Genomic DNA, 19,443 nt, shown 5'->3' with positions numbered 1-19,443 from the left:
AGTCCAGTTTGAAGTCTTGTTGCCTTTGTCCCCAAAATCTTTTCATATGCTTCTGACTGACCATCTTCCTGGGAGCATTCCCTCATCTGAGAGCCCAGGACACTCACAGACACCATTCCATGCCCTCCATCACTGCCCTCACACTGGAAACTAGACTTGTAGTCCTTGATAGGTGATGGTGGAGAGGGCTTGGATGCTTTATGGGCTGATGTTGGGGACAGCTGAAAGGGAAATGTTCAGTCTGAAGAAAGCAGGATTATTTGGAATCCACGTGAAGTCACCCGATGAACCAGGATAGCAGAGGAAGGCACTGCCCCATCACAGAGCATTAAGAAGGGGGAATGTTGGAGCTTGCGGAACATCTCGTCCCACCCTTCCACACAGCAGAGTAGACTACTTGTTTGGGGTCAAGTAGCTGGTTAATGGCTCAGCTACAATGCATTACCAGATGTCACGAGTGAGTTTAATTCTCTCTACAGTGCACGGCCTGGGCACATCTGGTTTGGAAGCTCTTTCTTTGGGGTTTTCTCTGATCCTCCTTCAAGTCATGGTAGGTCAAATAAAGGACCCACTTTCTAAGTTCTTGAAAGTCCAAATTCAATAGCTTAAAGTGAAGTTTTTGTTGGATTATTTTATTGCCATAAGATATAGTGAAGACATTTTTTCCGAATGGTTGGGAGAGCCATAACTGCTTAGAGATTTCTCCTCTGTGGAGACTCTATGAGATCGCTTGCACTAGCCCACAGGTGCCTGAACTGAGACCAGAATGCACTTAATTGTGTTGAAGAAAGTCCAAGCTTCCTTCCCTAAGATAAATGAGGACCTGACCTTCCTTACAGTTATGCCTGTGTTCTTCTGCTCATTCTCCCATGAATACTTATTTCACTAGAATTTTTACAGATGGAGAAGGAGGGTGTCAGCCTGCTGCTCGGCATTTCTTGTAATGATCACTTTGTAAACCACAGTTTATCTTTGGACATTTCAGTGACTTTCTACCGCTCACCGTTATGACACTAACAAAACTGATCAGGTTGTACTTTCTACAGTTGTTCTCCATGGCCTTCTGTTCCCTTTGTAGTTTTTTTAGGAACTTTTTGAGAGGAACATTTGTTTCTAGCATCACTTTACGAGTGTCAGTGTATTTAAAGTTTCTTTTTCGTGGCAGATAAACTTTCAGGACTTCTCTTACAGGAATTGTTGGAACATTCAAAAAAAAATCTGTTTATGAGACACAGGGATATCCAGATATTAAACAAATCAAACAGGTTTTCTCATAAATATTAGGTTGACTCCTGGTTAACATTTTAGATTCTTACTAATATTTTACACATTGTTTCTGTTCAACTAATTTCAGAACTTCATGAAAAAGTTGAATGGTAGGTTGGGTAAGAGGGTACCACAATGGGAGCCTTTTTTCCAAGGCTGGCATGTGAATAAAGTACCTGCAAATCATAAAAAGAAACAAAATAGCTTTAAAAACAAGAATTTCACATTGGTTACATCGGCACGTATACACTCACTGGGGTAGGGCTGTTGGATATGGTGGTTTAAGCTGCAAGATTTGGCCAACATTTTCAGTTGTTTGATCTCCCCTGTTGGGTGACCTAGATCTCAGACATGTGTGCCTTTTAGCTCATTGAGACACTTGACGACAGCAAAGGAAGTGAATTTCATTCACGATGTATCCCTTATCAAGGCATGAGTAGGGAAGCCAGGACTGTCCTCACCACAGTGTGGGCTGAGGCTCCTGCTTCTTGTTTCCTTGGGCAATACACAGGAAATTGAAATCAGAGGGTCAGATTGTGAAGGGTAGGGTTCATCCCCACCGCCTTAGTAAAAGTTTGGGAAAGGCCAGGCGAAGAAACGAAAGGGAGAAAGCCACAAGCCGTCTGGTGATGGGTTAAAAGACAGGCTCTCAACCCCTGGCTGCCTGCGTATTAGAATCACCTAGGGAGGTTTTTTAAATGTCAATACTGGGCCCCACCACTGAAGGTTCTCCATGAGACCTGGGTATCAGTATTTTTTCATAGTTGCTCTGCTGATTCGAATGCACGCAAGTTAATAAATCAATTTAAAACAAGGATCACAAACCTAAACGCCCAAGGTAACCCATTGGGAGGAAGGTCAGGTGAGAGTGGAGGAGGCAGGGCCACTAAGGGGTGCAGGGGGCAGCTGCTAGTGGGCTCCTGTCAACTGTTGTCACTCAGGAATGTGACACTGTTTTGGCAGTTGTTTGGATTTTCTTTTATTTTTTTTAAGGATTTTATTTATTTATTCATGAGAGACACAGAGAGAGAGGCAGAGGAAGAAGCAGGCTCTCCAAGGAGCAGGGAGCCCAATGCAGGACTTGATCCCAGGACTCCGGGATCATGACCTGAGCCAAAGGCAGACGCTCCACCCTCTGAGCCACCCAGGCACCCAGTTGTTTGGATTTTTAAATGTGCACAACTAACACTGGAAAATTGGACTGTGTGATACGGGCCACAACATGGATGCAGCTTGAAGACATGATGCTAAGTGAAAGAAGCCAGACACAGTAGGAGTAAGCCATGTATCTTATGATTCTGTTTGCGTGAAATGTCCAGAATACACAAATCCTCAAGGAGAGAAGGTGGATTCGTGGTTGCCAGGGACTGGGGGAGGGGACCATGGCATGTGACTGCTTAATGGGCACCGGGTTTCTTTAGGGGTGATGAAAATGTTCTGCAATTAGACAATGGTGATGGTTGCACAACATCGTGAAATGTATTAAAAACACACTTTAAAATAGTGAATTTCACGCTCTATACATTTTACCTTTAAAAAAAAAAAAGAGGAAAAACAAATAGGTTGTGTGGACCAATTCGGAGCAGGCTAAACAAATCCCTTTTATAGGAGCCAGAGTGGAACCTAGGGTGTAAAACCACATGGAGGAAAAACAAGGTCCACAAATTGGGCCAGAATGTTTTAAAAATCCATTCTAGGGCCATAATGTATGCCTCTACAACCTTTTATGTCTGCACCAGGACTGGGAACAAAGCTATGCCGGCTGTACCCTTTTCATCTTGAGTCCGAGGCAAGCTGGGTGTTTCCTGATAGGTGCTGATGTGGAACTGAGCAGCTGCCCGCCTAGAAATAGAAGGAGGAGGCCCTGAGGTGTAGAACCCCCGGGGTGGTGAAACCCAAGCTCGTTAACCGTAGCTCTTCCTTACTGTTTGCTGACTGAGGAAGAGAGGGGTGAAGGAGACAAACAGAAAGTAGTAACCACGCTTGTTAATTGTTTCTCCTTTATCAGCTGTGGTTTGCTTCCCCACACCCCCAGTGCTTCAGTTAAATTCGCCATCCCTAACTCGTCATCCCTTTCCGTAGGGTTTGTTCCTCTTGATTCCTCACAGCATGTGAAAATCATAACTACTTCTGGGAGGGGCTGGCTGCCACAAAGACAATGAGACAGGAACAGTTCTTCAGAGAAGAGTGTGAGGTTTCCTTAATCTTTTCTAGCCTGGGAATATACTTCAAATGGCAGTGGTTCTTAGAGCTCCCCCTAACCCTACCTTACCATAGGTCAAATTGAGATGCTATTAAACACAAAACCAGAATTGCCCATCTTTGCTTCTTCTGAAGATTCTGCCTGAAAACCAGAAATGAGCGGATGCTACTGCAGATTCGATTCAGACTTTTCTTACCTGAATTCTTCTCCATAGTCGTTCTTAATATACTCAGCTAAAGTCTTGCTGTGCTGCAGGCAGCTCCTGAGGATGTAAAATTGCTGATACAGCAGAACTGCTTGGCTCGGACTTAGCAGCGGAAATGAAGCTGAAAGCCCCTTTACCATTTGTTTCACAATACTGGCCACGAAAGTGATCTAAATGAGAAAAAAGCAGTTACATGTAGGGTGCATGCCACCCATAAGGCACCTGTTTCACCTGGGCCCTCACCTCTAAAGCTAGGCCGAAGTCCTCACCATCCCTACACCAGTACTCTTGCACTGTTTCTCATGGAAACTGCACCAGACCATAGACCAGTTGGGTTTACTGTTCACCCTCCTCTAAGCAGAAGCAGAATGAATACTGACTGTCAAGGAACTTTGGCTCCAATGTAAAAGGAGAACATTGGATAGAAGGGGAGCTTGGAAGGGTCCATGGCCTCCTCCAGGGTGGAAGATGGTTTCTCTTCTCTTCTACTGTGAAGGACAAATGGCCCACCAAGATAAACTTCCTGTGACTTTGAAAGAGGGCTCCAAGGTGGTTGTTCTCAAAATTTAGTGTGCATAAAAATCACTTAGGCAGCTCAATAAACATGCGGAATTCTGAGTCCCACCTCAAGATGTTTACCATAAACAATTCTGATGCCTTTGTTCCTCAGGCAACGCCTTGAGAAACACTAGGTGAAAAAGCAAAGAAAACCAGGCTTGACACAAGCAAGTGATATTGATGTCCCTGTTAGCTGGGGTTTTCATCAAGAGTATGTCTGCTATCATTTCTGAGGGGGAAATTAAAATGGAAATAGTAGCAATAATGTGAAGTTATTGAGTTGCTGCTTCTCACACACCCATAAAGAGTCATTTATAGGGGCGCCTAGGTGGCTCAGTGGGTTAAAGCCTCTGCCTTTGGCTCAGGTCATGATCCCAGGGTCCTGGGATCGAGCCCCGCATTGGGCTCTCTGCTCCGTGGAGAGCCTGCTTCCTCCTCTCTCTCTGCCTGCCTCTCTGCCTACTTGTGATCTCTCTCTCTCTCTCTCTCTGTCAAATAAATAAATAAAATCTTTAAAAAAAGAAAAAGTCATTTACAACAGAACCAAGGGGCATCTGGCTGGCTCCATTGTTAGAGCATTTGACTCTTGATCTTGGGGTCATGAGTTCAAGCCCCCACATTGATGTAGAGATTAGTTTAGAAAACAGACACACACACACACACACACACACACACACACACACATACACAAACAGAACCAAATAACAAAAACCAAGAATAATGGATTCCACACGTCTTTTTTTTTTTTTTTTTTTGAGGCGGGGCACATTTTTAAATAACTACCCATAAATGTAGGTACTATGAAAACAGGAAGGCACTCTAGTGTCCTTTCAAGCTCTAACCAGGTCCCTTTGCATGCCCATTAAATTAGTATCAATAAATATGTTGCCTTTTCTATTGATGTTGCTATTGGCCTTCTGAAGTAGGACAGGTGGTTTGGAGTGGGTTCTCCCCAGTCTAGATCTGTTTACCCGTATTGACTAAATACTGCATCAGGGAAACACAGATTGAGGTTGGGGAGTCTGGAGTAGTAGAACAAAGCAACGACCATTTGGGGATTAAATCTGTACCTTCTTTTGCATCTTGCTCTTACCAAGCAAGAGAATCAGCCAGAGCTGACTGACATACAGGTAGATTCAATGATCACAACAGTTTTCTTGCTTGCACATTTCTCTCAAATGACCAGTTTCTACCATACTCTTTAGAATGGAGTTAATATTGAAGCTTTCAACAGTATAGTGGTTCTTTTGCCACCTTTCATCCTGGCATACTTTATGGTCACAGACTGGCTTCATACTCAACTCAGTTCCTTTGGTGAACCAACCCTAGAGGTTGATAAAGAAACTTCCCTGTGGCTTGAAGTCTTTAGTACCCCCAGACTTCACACATCAGTTCAAATGATAGAGTCTGCAACGACTGTACAGAAAAAGGAAGGGTCTTGCATCTTGCACATAAGAGCTTCTGTTGCTATGAATGACTAGAACTTTACGATACTCCTTGAAGTGAAGAGAAACTAGTTACCATCTGTGTGCTGCTAAAGGAGCCAAGTCTATGGGCTCAGTCTCTGTATAAGGTAGCTGGCTGTTAAACTGACAAGGGTACCCTCTGGCCCTAACCAGACTTTTGTAAACATATGCCACAGGGATCTGGCAAGAAAATCTGCATTCCCGAGGACATGTTCAGCATAACTATAGAAAATACCCAAAGTAGGGAACCACTGATGACCAACATGTTTGTATATGAAAAGAGAACATATTATGTCATGTCAAATCCTCCATTAGCAATGAAAATTTAGTTGGGTTTACTACTTTTTGAAGAGCTCTCCAATTAATGTATGTTGATTGGATATATGAATATATGAATGAATAAAAGAAAATTAAATATGGGGAAATGAGAAGAGATTAAGGGATGAAACTTTTTTATAGAATTAATTCAGAAAGTTTTTTACTGAATATCCGTTATGTGCCTACCACAACAGACATAGCTCCCTCCCTTGTGGCGCTTGGAGTCTGTTGGGGGAGAATGACATCGTGTCAGTCTTGACAGACTAGGTTGTACTGTGGTAACAAATTTCACAACAGTTTACTACTTGCTCACATTGTATGTCCCTTATGGGTTGGCAGGGGGTTGTACTCATCGTAGTCACTGAAAACTCTCAGTGCTGCCACTCAACATGCCAGAAGGAAAAGAGAATGCAGAGAAGCTTGCACGTGCTCTTAAACCTTCTGGCACGAAGTGACACAGGCTACTTATGCTCACATTACATTGGCAAAAGCAAGAACAGAGACCTATCTAATTTGAGGTGGGGAGGGCAGTACAATCCTACTGTGTGCCTGGAAGGAGAGAGAGCCAGAATGTATGTGGGCACTAATGTCTACACAGGAAAGAACCAGATAGTAATGCCAACAAATGCCAACTGCAACAGTAACAAGTCCTATGAAGGGAAGGAAGAGGTCTTCTTCCCAAGCTATGACTATGTGTGCCGATAATGGGGAATCTGATCTGGTCAGAGGTGAGAAAATCATCCCCCACCCTGTCCCAGGAAGGGACACTGAGGCCTAAAGGATGAGTAGGAGTTAACGTGGAAAAAGGAGGGAAAAGCATTTCAGACAGAGGAGGAACGGTGAAGGTCCTGTAATGGAGTTGGGGGTGCTGGAGGTGGGCAGTGAGTAAGAGGCCCACAAAGGGAGAGTGAGGGACTAGATGAGCCTTGTAGGCTCTTTTTTATGAGAGATTAAAGCAAGGCATGACATAATCAGATTTTTTGGAATAGATCTCTTTGACTAGTCTGGTGGGAAGATAGGGTCAGACCACATATAGATGTGACTGTAATGTCAAAGACAGAACAGTGGTACTATGGATCAGGATGGCAGTAACCAGGACAGAGAGCCCCAGTGATCCCCAATGTTAATTCATACTCGCCAACTCATGCTCAGTGTTTAACATAAATGTTCAGGGGGTGCCTGGGTGGCTCAGTCGGTTAAGCAGCCTGCTCTCGATTTCAGCTCAGGTCATGGTCTCAGTACCCTGGAATCCAGCCAGGCTCAGTGGAGAGTCTGCTTGAGGAAGCTCTTCCTCTCCTCTGCCCCTCCCTCCTGCTCGTTCTCACTCTCTCTCTCAAATAAATAAATTAATCTTTTTTAAAAAGACAAATGTTAATATTTTCACTTATTTATGCAGCCAATATTTTAATGCATTCTGTTTCCTACAGAATATATCTTGGGATTTTTCATGAAGTGAAGATCACATTTAAGAGATCATTTCAGGGGGTTCCTGGGTGGCTCGGTTGGTTGAGCATCTGACTCTTGATTTTGGTTCAGGTCTTGATCTCAGGGACATGAGATTGAGCCTGGCATCTGGCTCTGTGCTGAGTGGAGCCTGCCTAAGATTCTCTCTCCCTCTCTCTGCCCCTCCCTGCTCATGGTCTCTCTCTCTCTCTCTTAAAAATGTTTTTTTAAAAAGGATATCATTTCAGTACCTTAAGCACTTAGGACCCAAATATAAAAATGCTTTTTTTAAATTAAAGAATAAAATAATCAGATTTACATTTTGCTTCTGCTTTATAAATATCATTACTTATAGAGAAAATTTGCATTTTATTAAGTAAGCACAAGAGCACCTGTTTAATTAGCTGTGAGTGGTGGTCTTGTTTCTGCTTCCTGGTACTTACTGTGGGAGGACGACTCTGGAGGAAGGACATCATCCAGCTAATAGCAAACTTAGTGGTTCCCAATCCAAGATTTCCCTGAAAGACTCGAGGAAATAAACAAGTTGTATTCATGAAGTCCAAATTGTACATGAAAGGATATTCATTCTCAGATACATTTTATCTTGATTAATGAAATCTCTATAATCAGTATTTAGCAAAAAATTTAAAAAGTAAAATCAGGAGGCACATGGGTGGCTCAGTGTTAAGCCTCTGCCTTCAGCCCAGGTCATTGTCTCAGGGTTCTGGGATCGCGCCCCACATCGGGCTCTCTGCTCTGTATGGAGCCTGCTTCCCCCTTTCTCTCTGCCTGCCTCTCTGCCTACTTGTGATCTCTCTCTCTCTGTCAAATAAATAAATAAAATCTTTTTTAAAAAAAAGTAAAATCAGTATTTAGGGAGATAAACTGGATGAGTACTTGAGAGCAAAAGTAATATCACTTAAGTTAGCTGACTTTGGAGACCATCTCTAATACAAGTATATTAAAGGTATATTATTATTCATATGATATAGAATCATAGGTATGTAATAGTCATATGATATATATAACAATCATATAGTATAACATATATGATAAAAAATATGTATGGTACCTGCTGAAAGACAAGAAGTATCTCATATAAAAGTGCTGTAGCTGTGTCTGTATATTCCACAATAAGCTTCTGTAACTGGAATTTTAAATAATAATATAATTAGCAGATCCAAAAAAATGGTAATTTCTCCTGGTTGCCATTAGGTACTTATAAAAGAATTTTTGATTAACTGAAAATAAAATGAGTGTGGTCAGTTTTCCTATTCTGTTTGGTTCAGATATTCTCAAAACAAATGAACAAAAAAATGGCTCATAAAAAGACTACACATTGAATAATGTCTATGAAAGTGGATCAGGGAAAAAAGATATAGAATGCTACTACACAAAAAACCCCTGCACACTTGATTTGCAAAATCATTCAGATCAATAACCCTACCTCATTTCAAAACTATTGAAATATGCTCCCTAGAATTAAGGTGGGGGATTCTCTGGGTAATTTAGGCTTAAGCCCAGCATGAACTACAACTCCCTCTGTGAAATGGGTAAATATAGGGCTTAGAGATTTTTTTCCTTTTTTTCTTGCAAGAACTCCATTTAGTGAGGCTGTCTTCTAGCTTCAAGTAACTCTTCTGGCCCATCCACCACTTGGTGCATGAGAGCTGTGCCTGTGGGCATTGATAGAGGCCAACACATCTTCCCTGACAGTATTCTTTGCAAGAAAGAGCTCTAGCTTGAAGTTCTCCCACTGTGTTAGACCTTGGAACCAAAATGTATATGATCTGCTCATGGCTGCACTAATAGCCCAGGCGCAAAAGATCACCAAGTCCAAAAGCAGGAAACTCAGACCTATCTATTCAGCCCACTACATATTTTTATGGGGATATACCATAGGCAATCAAGTAAGCTAATCCAAAACCAAATTCATTGTTCCCCTTTTGAACCTACTCTTCTTGCTATAATTCTTATCTGATACCCAGCCAGAATCTAAAAGTCATCCAATCTTCACAATTTATTTTCAACATCAAACTATCAGTGCAATTTCCTAAAAATTTCTGGGATCTATTCTCTTTGCAACTACCATCCCTTTTCTTTTCTTCATTAATTTACTCAACAAATATGTGTCCGACACTGTGCTAAGTGTTGGGGATACAGTGGGGAGCAGCAGAGACATGGACTGTGCTGTCATGGAAGATAGTCTAACCACAGTCTAACAATCAAATAAATAAATGCATTGTTGCTAACTGAGAAAGAGTTCTGAAACAAGAGTATAGGAAGTTAGGAGAGCTCTAAAATGAAAGCCTAAGTCTCGTTTTGGGGGTTGAGGATAGCTTCACTCTGGCCTCTATCATTCCTCACATGGATGTCTGCACTAGCTTCTTAGCCCTGCCTGAGTCTTGCTTCCATCCCAGTCTTTAAACCCTAATGTTACTTATTCCACTGTTGAAAATGGTATCATAGATACTCCATATAGTCTCTAATATTCATATATATGAATAGTTCTATAATATTCACACACATGAATATTATATTCATGTTATATTTAATTAACATCTGTCTCTCTAACCAGACTATAAACCAGTGAGGGCAGAGATTGTGTCTGTTTTGGTTCTTGTTTGGACCCCACTGCCTAGCACACTGTTTAGCTCATCACAGAGTTTCAATAAATATTTATTGAATGAATGAATAAATTTAAGAGTTTTCTAAAACATAACTCTAATTGTTTGTCTAAGATCTATCAAATCATATCCCATCCTTTAAAAAAAATCAGAACTAATAAAAATAAACTAATAAAAATCTGATTTATTCTCTCAGAATATGTGCTTTCTAGGTAGTCTGATATTTCTAATGTTTTAGTAAAACCTTGGAAAAACAAGTAATTCTCACTAAGTTTGCACTACTTAGATAGGTAATGAGATGGTAAACTAAAGCAAGAGAGTTAAAATCTCTTAAAGATTGTTCGTTTGGGAGCCTGGGTAGCTCAGTTGGTTAAGCGTCTGCCTTTGGCTCAGGTCATGATCCCAGGGTCCTGGGATCAAGTCCTGCATCGGACTCCCTGCTTCTCCCTCTTTTTGTCTCCCTCCCTCCCTCCTGCTTCTGCTCTCTCTCTCTCTCTCACATTCTGTCAAATAAATAAAATCTTAAAAAAAAAAAAAAAAAAGACAGTGCTTTTTTACTATTAGACCCCTACTGTGGAATTACATATACATAAATATTTTGTATAGAGGCAGATTTATCTAATACATACTAAATCTATTTTATCTAATATATACTAATTATCTAATACATACTAATTATCTAATTAATTATCTAATACATACTAAATACTAATTATTTTCCTTACATACTTTTTTCTTAGTATACATACTTTAAAACATATAAAATAGATATATATTAATATTGACAGAATACCCATTTAAGTTTTGAGGTTAATGGCAAAATATTTACTCTTTGATTTACATTAGAAGACAAGAAGCCAGGGCACGCCTACATATTATATTTAGTCTACCCCCAAATTCTCATCTCACCTTAGCATCAAAAGACATCTCAACTAAAGTTGAATCAGCCACCAACTGGATATCAAACACAGGACAAGATTTTGGAATCCGAGGTTCACTAATTAAAATTACCAAAAGATTAAACAGTGTTCCCCTGAAAAAATAAATAAAAAGCAATTAATGGATAAAGTTTGAAAAGAAAAACAGTAAAGCCAAGTTTGTAGGCATTGAATATAACTAAAAGTATAAAGCATTGCAGACCATTCTTGACTGAACTTTTGGATCCTTGAACATGCAGACAATGGAGTAGTGGTAGAACATTTAAATGAAAATATATAATTTCTTGGTCTTTTGACTCAAAGCAAGTTTTGTGTTTTGTTTTTTTAAAGAGTGTGTGCACAAGTGCAAGAGTAGGGAAGGAGGGGTAGAGGGAGAGAGAGAGAGAGAATCTTTAGCAGGCTCCACGCCCAGCAAGCAGTCTGACAAGGAGCTCAATCTCATGACCCTGAGATCATGACCTGAGCTGAAATCAAGAGTCCATCACTTAACAGACTGAACCACCCAAGCACCCCTCAAAGCAAGTATAGTTCTATAAGTTCACATAGCTTAGAAAACTTAGTAAGTCTGGACTTAAGGGAAATTTGGGTGATTTCAGTTAAAGCAGTATTTTCCAAAGGGCTCTTTCTGTACCCCCACAAAGGGCTTTTTATGGACTATTAATTCCAGGCAATATTATAGTCAAAATAGATTCTGTGATAGAAGAGGTATAGGAGATACTTGGTTAAACCAAATTCATTGAACATCTTTACTGTTGGACTTCTCAGAAGCTTTAATATGCTCCCATGCACTGTTTATCTCCAGGACAAAGAAACTGCTTTATGAAGCATTTCTTAAAATGCTTATTTAATCATAGGGTTTTATTGACTCTAGAACTCTTTTTTAAAAAATTTTTTAAAGGTTTTATTTATTTACTCGACAGACAGATCACAAGTAGGCAGAGAGGCAGGCAGAGAGAGGGGGGAAGCAGGCTTTCTGCTGAACAGAGAGCCCAATGTGAGGCTCGATCCCAGGACCTTGAGATCATGACCTGAGCCGAAGGCAGAGGCTCAACCCACTAAGCCACCTAGGCACCCCTCTTTTTAAAATTTTTTAATTGAAATAGTTGACATGTTAGTTTCAGGTATACAAGATAGTGACTCAGCAATTATATACATTATCAGATTCTTACCATGATAAGCATAGTTACCATCTGTCACCAAATGAAGTTATTACAATATGATTAACTATATTCCCTATGCCATACTTTTCATCCCTTGACTGGCTTATTTTAAATTTGTACCTCTTAATCCCCTTTACCTATTTTACACATTCCCCCCATTCCCCTCCCATTTGGCAACCACCTGTTCTCTGTATTTATGAGTCAGTTTCTCTTTTTTGTTGTTATCTGTTTGTTGGTTTACTTTGTTTTTTAGATTCCACATATAAGTGACATCATATGGTATTTGTCTGACTTATTTCACTTAGGATAATACCCTCTAGGTCCATCCATGTTGTCACAAATGGCAAGATTTCATTCTTTTTTTAAAAGTTTTAAATATCTTTTTTTTTCATTTTTAATACATTTTAAAAATTATTTTTATTAACATATATTATTTGCCCCAGGGGTACAGGTCTGTGAATCGTCAGGCTTATACATTTCCTAGCACTCACCATAGCACATACCCTCCCCAATGTCCATAACCCAACCACCCTCTCCCTAACCCCCATCCCCCAGCAACCCTCAGTTTGTCTTGTGAGATTAAGAGTCTCTTATGGTTTGTCTCCCTCCCGATCCCATCTTGTTTCATTTTTTCCTTCCCTACCCCCCAAAACTCCTGCCCTGCCTCTCACATTCCTCATATCAGAGAGATCATATGGTAATTGTCTTTCTCTGACTGACTTATTTCACTCAGCGTAATACCCTCTAGTTCTATCTGCATCATTGCAAATGGCAAGATTTCAGGTTTTTTGATGCCTGCATAGTATCCCATTGTATATGTATGTATATGTATGCATGTATGTGTGTATGTGTGTGTGTGTGTGTGTATATTCTTCCTTATCCATTCATCTGTTGATGGACATCTAGGTTCTTTCCATAGTTTGGCTGTTGTGGACATTGCTGCTGTAAACATTCAGGTGCACGTGCCCCTTCAGATCACTACGTTTGTGTCTTTGGGGTAAATACCCAGTAGTGCGATTGCTGGGTCATAGGGTAGCTCTATTTTCAACTTTCTGAGGAACCTCTATACTGTTTTCCAGAGTGGCTGCACCAGCTTGCATTCCCACCAACAGTGTAGGAGGGCTCCCCTTTCTCCACGTCCTTGACAACATCTGTCGTTTCCTGACTGGTTAATTTTAGCCATTCTGCCTGGTGCAAGGTGATACCTCATTGTGGTTTTGATTTGTATTTCCCTGATGCAGAGTGATGCTGAGCACCTTTTCATGTGTCTGTTGGCCATCTGGATGTCTTCTTTGCAGAAATGTCTGTTCATGTCCTCTGCCCATTTCTTGATTGGATTATTTGTTCTTTGGGTGTTGAGTTTGATAAGCTCTCTATAGATTTTGGATACTAGCCCTTTATCTGATATGTTGTTTGCAAATATCTTCTCCCATTCTGTCAGTTGTCTTTCGGTTTTGTTGACTGTTTCCTTTGCTGTGCAAAAGCTTTTGATCTTGATGGTCCCAATAGTTCATTTTTGCCCTTGCTTCCCTTGCCTTTGGCAATGTTGATTTCATTCTTTTTTATAGCAAAATAATACTCCACTATATATATATATATATATATATATATATATATATATATGACACCTTCTTTATCCATTCATCTATTGGTAGATATTTAGGTTGCTTCTGTACCTTGACTATTGTAAATAATGTTGCAGTAAACATAGGGTTGCATACATCTTTTTGGATTAGTGTTTTCGTTTTCTTTGGATGACTACCCAGAAATAGAACTGGACCATATAGTACTTGTAGTTTTAGTTTTTTGGGGACCCTCTATCCTGTTTTCCAGAGTGGGTGCACTAATTTATATTCCCAACAATAGCACCAAAAAAAAAAAAAAAATGAGGATGGAGCTTTTCTTTTAAATAAGGCATTTCAGGGCTTACTGTTCCACTGAAGTACTAGATATTAGTTAATAAAACTAATACTACTTTAAGTCTTTTCCATTCAAAACCAGTGTACTATCCATTAACCTACACTAATAACTCAAATTGTCACTATATGTTTGAATAATGTACCCTGTTATTTGAAAAGGAAAAGGAAAAAAAATCACAATCCAGATTGAGGATCCTGAGGGGATGAGGTTTGGCAGTACCATCTTCATATATGTTATATAATTCATGCATAGTTGAAAAGGAACCAAAAGCAGATCACTAGGAAAATCAGCTGCCTAACTGAAGACAGTATCAGAGTAGCTTTGATGATGGGAGCAGTAAAAGAATTTATAGATAGGACTATATAAAAATCCTCTATCACCATAACCATTTTCATAATGGACTAAACGAGACTGTAAACAATCCCTGTTTAGTAATATTTGAGGCTTCCCAATCTTTTTACAATCACTTAAATCATCACCATGATTAGAAGTTCATGATTAACCAAAATTTTAATAAAAACAATTCCCCTCCTTTCTCTAACTCAAAAAGCAAGTTAGTTCTTACATCTACAAAAGAAGAATCATGTCAGCACACTTCTCAAAAAAGCAGAGTATGTCCTACAGGATATTTGTTAATGTTTTATTCAGGCTACTTTAAAATGGCCAATCTTACTTTTAGAAGACCCTTCCAAAATCAACAAAATAGGGCGCCTGGGTGGCTCAGTGGGTTAAGCATCTGCCTTCAGCTCAGGTCATGATCCCAGGGTCCTGGGATCAAGATCAAGAGCCATGTGGGGCTTCCTGCTCAGTAGGGAGTCTGCTTCTCCCTCTCCCTCTGCCCCTACCCCTGCATATGCTCTCTCTCTCTCTCAAATAAATAAATAATCTTTTTTTAAAAAATCAAAACATTTCATTTAGAAGGTTTTCCTAATCTTTTTTTTTTTTTAAAGATTTTATTTATTTATGGGATAGAGAGAGAGATCACAAGTAGGCAGAGAGGCAGGCAGAGAGAGAGATGGGAAGCAGGCTCCCTACTGAGCAGAGAGCCCGATGTGGGGCTTGATCCCAGGACCCTGAGATCATGACCTGAGCTGAAGGCAGAGGCTTAACCCACTGAACCACCCAGGCGCCCCGAAGGTTTTCCTAATCTTAAGTTTGAAATGATATTCCATTTACTGATTTATTTAATGTCCTTTGTTTTCAGCAACAGCTTCTTTTCAAAGTATCATATATCCAGGGTTAAAGGAAGGAACTCTCAAATTCTGGGTCACTTTCTGTGATAATATATGAATTTAACCATAACAGTATTAAAATAAGAATGGATTTATGGCACATTTCAGGAAGAATTCAATGAACTGAATTGAGCCAATAAAATCTTTACTTCTAAAAAAATAAAGAGGAAAATGCTGAAATGAGTAAATGTTTTTTTATTTGCTCAAATGGAATTTAGTTTGAAATCTACTCTTCCTGTCAACACTATTTAAAATCCACGGGGTCAATAATAGAAGAAATCTTAATCTAAATGGTAGTTTCATCTCCAAAATACTTATTATAGAATTGACATCACATCCTTAAAAAGTGGTGTCAAAAATTTTGATACTTTTATTGTTTAGATTGTTATTATTTCCAATGTGAGAATTTTGAATGCATTACAATATATTTTATAATATATATACAGACTTTGAGAGGAAAACTCATGGTCTCATAAGTTACTCTGTGTTGTTTGTGGTTGGCAGAATTCTAATACAGCTTCCAAGATTTTTGCCCCTGGTATATGCACCCTAAATAATTCCTTCCTCTTAAGTATGGACAGGACCTGTGAATATATTAAGCTATTACTCCCTTGTGATTATGTTATGTTAGATGAGAAAGGTAAAGGGATTTTGCATACATAATTAAGGTTCCTAATTTGTTGACTTCTGAGAGAATCAAAGGGAGATTATCCCGGGTGAGCCTGATTATCCATTTGAGCCCTTCAAAGAGTGCTTAGAGCTTCTCTGAGTGCAGAGATAGTTTCTCGCCAAGAAGCAAGCAAGTTTATAAGGAAATTACTTCAGGCCACAAAGACCCAAGTGAGCTTGGAAGATAAGTCCAAGGCTCAGGTGAGACTGCAGCCCTAGCCTGTTGTCACCTTGACTGCCACCTTGTGAAAACCAGGGCAAGGTAATCCAGTTGCGCTATGCCCAGATTTCCTGATCCACAAAAACTGTAGATAAACAGTTGATATTATTTTAAGCCACTGACCTTATAGTAACTTGTTACAGGGTAATAGAAGATTAATGCAGTTATATTAGACATTAACTGTTAGTTAAGGCTACAAGTAACATGACTTGACCCTATGCATATCAAAATTGGCTGAAAAGTTAGTATTACAACCGGACTCTATTATAGCAATATGATATATGCATTGAAATACATGAAAAAAAAAAGAAATACATAAAAAGAATTAGTCATCTCAGGAAAGAGGCTACTATAGTAGGACTGATGTGGCCAAACCAACTTAAGACAGAACAGTTGAAAAAGCAGAGGATAGTAAGAGTAATGGTTCTTCAACTCTGAGAGAGGTAGGGATGAAAAGATGGACAAAAAGGGTAACATAATTGAGCAATAATTCAGTGTGGCTAGATATAAATGTAAGAAGTAATCTTGAATTTCTGTCCTGGAGATTGGGGAAATGATACTATCAGCTGCATAAAGAAGTATACAGAGGGGGCACCTGACTGGCTTAGTTGGTGGAGCATGCAACTCTTGATCTCAGGGTTATAAGTTCAAGCCCCACTCTGGGTTTAGAGATTACCTTAAAAAAATGAAATCTTAAAATAAAAAAAAGTATTCTGAGAAAACAATAGTGTGTGTCTTCCTTGTTTGCTGCAAAGCAGGGGTCAAGAAACTACGGCCTGTAGGCCAAATAGCCCAGAACCCGTTTTTATAAATAAAGCGTTATTGGAACAGAACTGTGCCCATTCATTTATAAATTGTCTATCACTCTTTTTATGCTGCAGTGGCAAAGTTGAGTAGCTGCAACAGACACTCTATGGCCTGAAAAGCCAAAAATGTTTATTCTATGGCCCTTTATAGAAATGTTTGACCATTCTGCAATCAGAGAAAGACAATTATCATATGATCTCCCTGATAATGAGGAAGTTGAGAGGCAACGTCGGGGGTTTGGGGGGTAGGAAAGGAATAGATGAAACAAGATAGGATCAGGAGGGAGACAAACCGTAAGAGACCCTTAATCTCACAAAACAAATTGAGGGTTGCTGGGGGTGGGGGGTGGGTGTTGGGTTATGGACATTGGTGAAGGTAGTATGTGCTATGGTGAGGCTGTGAAGTGTGTAAACCTGGCAACTCACAGACCTGTACCCCTAGGGCTAATAATACATTATATGTTAATAAAAAAATAAAAATTTTTTTAAAAAAAGAAATGTTTGGCTACTCTGGTGTATAGCGTAGTACACCCATAGTCCCTGGCACAGAGTGAATTGCTTAAGAAATGTTCGTGAGGTGTGCCTGGGTGGCTTAGTCATTAAGCATCTGCCTTCGGCTCAGGTCAGGATCCTGGGGTCCTGGGATTGAGCCCCCATTGGGGCATTAGACTCCCTGCTTGGCAGGGAGACTGCTTCTCCCTCTCCCTCTGCTTGTGTTCCCTCTCTCGCTATCTCTTTCTGTCAAATAAATAAATTAAATCTTTAAAAAGAAAAATGTTCATGTTATTATCATCAAAATTCATTTGTAAAGTTCTCTAATAAATAGCCAGGACAAACATTAAAGTTTTTATTCTTCTCCCTGGTTCAAATGTTTTAGAACCCATGGCCCTCATTTTCCTTCCACTTTCTAATACAGAAAATTTAAATAAGCAGTTGATGACAGTGGAAAAAAATTAAGATTATAGTCCGAACACTGGCTCAGGATATAATTCATAGTCTACAAACCATATAAAAAGGTCAAGCAGATATATGAAATATGCAAACACATATTTTCTGTGGCAAAGAATGCTGTTGTCCCCCTACTACACATTATTTCATTCTTCCTTTTAATAATAGGTGTCCCTATCACCATCCAAAGTTTAGCTAGCTACAGAGCCATGCAACTGCAGACACATCCAGCTTCTCTTGCGGCTAGATATGGGCATATGCCTAAAGTCCTCATTAGCAGAATATGAGCAGAAAAGTCTTAGATGCCTCTCTTAAAAAAAAAAATTTGCTTGCCTTCTACTTCTCTTCCTGCATCCCATAGGGTTTAATGAAGTTGTGAAGGTCAGCCAACTTCAACCATAAAGACAGAGATAGCATAATAAAATATGTCAGAGCAAAAAAAGGGAAGGAACCTAGGTCTCTGGCTGATCTCCTAGAGGAAATCTTGACTCTCTACTCTGGACTAGTATATGAAAAAGATGTAAATTTCTATCTTCTGTGGCCCACATATTTTAACATATCTTTATCATAGCAGCTTACTCTATATGTTAATAAACCCTCCCACTGTCACTCACTTCAAGGTCACACAATTATATATTAAATGAAGCTACTATTAACTCCTGCCTCTGCAATGTGATCTTTCTGTTATGTGGGGTTACAAGTACTCTGTAAAATTCTAGTAGAGAACCCCTGGCTTTTAATGTATGATGGGGCATTTGGGCTTTTTTCAAGTTCACCAGACAATGACAAAAGATAAAATTATGCTAAGAGAATCTTTGTGCCCTTAATAATCCAGAAAGCCTGGGAGAACTCACTATGTTCCGTGTTCATCACAGAAGGAAGTGGAAAGACAAAGGAGTTTAATATACTTATAAGGGGTTTGGACAGAGAACTAAGAGAGCTATGAGTTTTGGAAGACACTCAATAGAGTAGTTAATGGTTGTAACTACAAGGTGCCAATGTCTCCTAAAAGACCTTACCTTGGGGCGCCTGGGTGGCTCAGTGGGTTAAGCCTCTGCCTTCAGCTCAGGTCATGATCTCAGGGTCGTGGGATTGAGCCCCGCATTGGGCTCTCTGCTCAGTGGGAAGCCTGCTCCCCCAACCCCGCCTACTGCTCTGCCTACTTGTAATTTCTTTCTCTGTCAAATAAATAAATAAAATCTTTTAAAAATAAATAAATAAATAAAAATAAAAGACCTTACTTCTTAGCTGCCAACGTGCTCAGGCGCGATGACTCAGTTTCTGTTTCTCTGAACATCAGTCCCAGAGTCTGTATAATTTCAATGCATGCTCTAGAAAACAAAGAAAAGAAGCACAGGAGTGGCATGATTGCATGACAAGTTCAGAACTTCACAAAATTAGTAACCCCTGATAAAATTGCTCTCATATCTATATAGAAAACGTATGGGAAGGAAATTCTGTTTG

At 39.7% G+C, this 19,443-nt stretch overlaps 1 protein-coding gene across 2 annotated transcripts in view; it reads right to left on the bottom strand.

Annotated features, from left to right (window-relative positions):
* Window positions 1–287: 287 nt before the first annotated feature.
* The window catches only part of LOC111159743 (chromosome unknown C12orf56 homolog), a 94,236-nt gene continuing 75,080 nt past the window's right edge, over window positions 288–19,443 (bottom strand). For both annotated transcript variants that reach the window (XM_022522324.1, XM_022522325.1), the window contains 6 exons: window positions 19,221–19,310; window positions 10,996–11,119; window positions 8,532–8,606; window positions 7,903–7,977; window positions 3,666–3,844; window positions 288–1,442 (listed from right to left, as the gene is read on the bottom strand). In XM_022522324.1, coding sequence (XP_022378032.1) covers window positions 1,316–1,442; window positions 3,666–3,844; window positions 7,903–7,977; window positions 8,532–8,606; window positions 10,996–11,119; window positions 19,221–19,310 — 670 coding nt within the window. In that variant the 3' untranslated portion in view covers window positions 288–1,315. The remainder of the gene's footprint in view (window positions 1,443–3,665; window positions 3,845–7,902; window positions 7,978–8,531; window positions 8,607–10,995; window positions 11,120–19,220; window positions 19,311–19,443) is intronic.

Source organism: Enhydra lutris, unplaced genomic scaffold, assembly GCF_002288905.1.
Source record: "Enhydra lutris kenyoni isolate GAN:26980312 unplaced genomic scaffold, ASM228890v2 scaffoldscaffold69, whole genome shotgun sequence".
NCBI classification, from domain to species: domain Eukaryota; kingdom Metazoa; phylum Chordata; class Mammalia; order Carnivora; family Mustelidae; genus Enhydra; species Enhydra lutris.
Note: the sequence above shows the minus strand (reverse complement) of the source record. Positions and strands in the feature narration are given on the sequence as shown.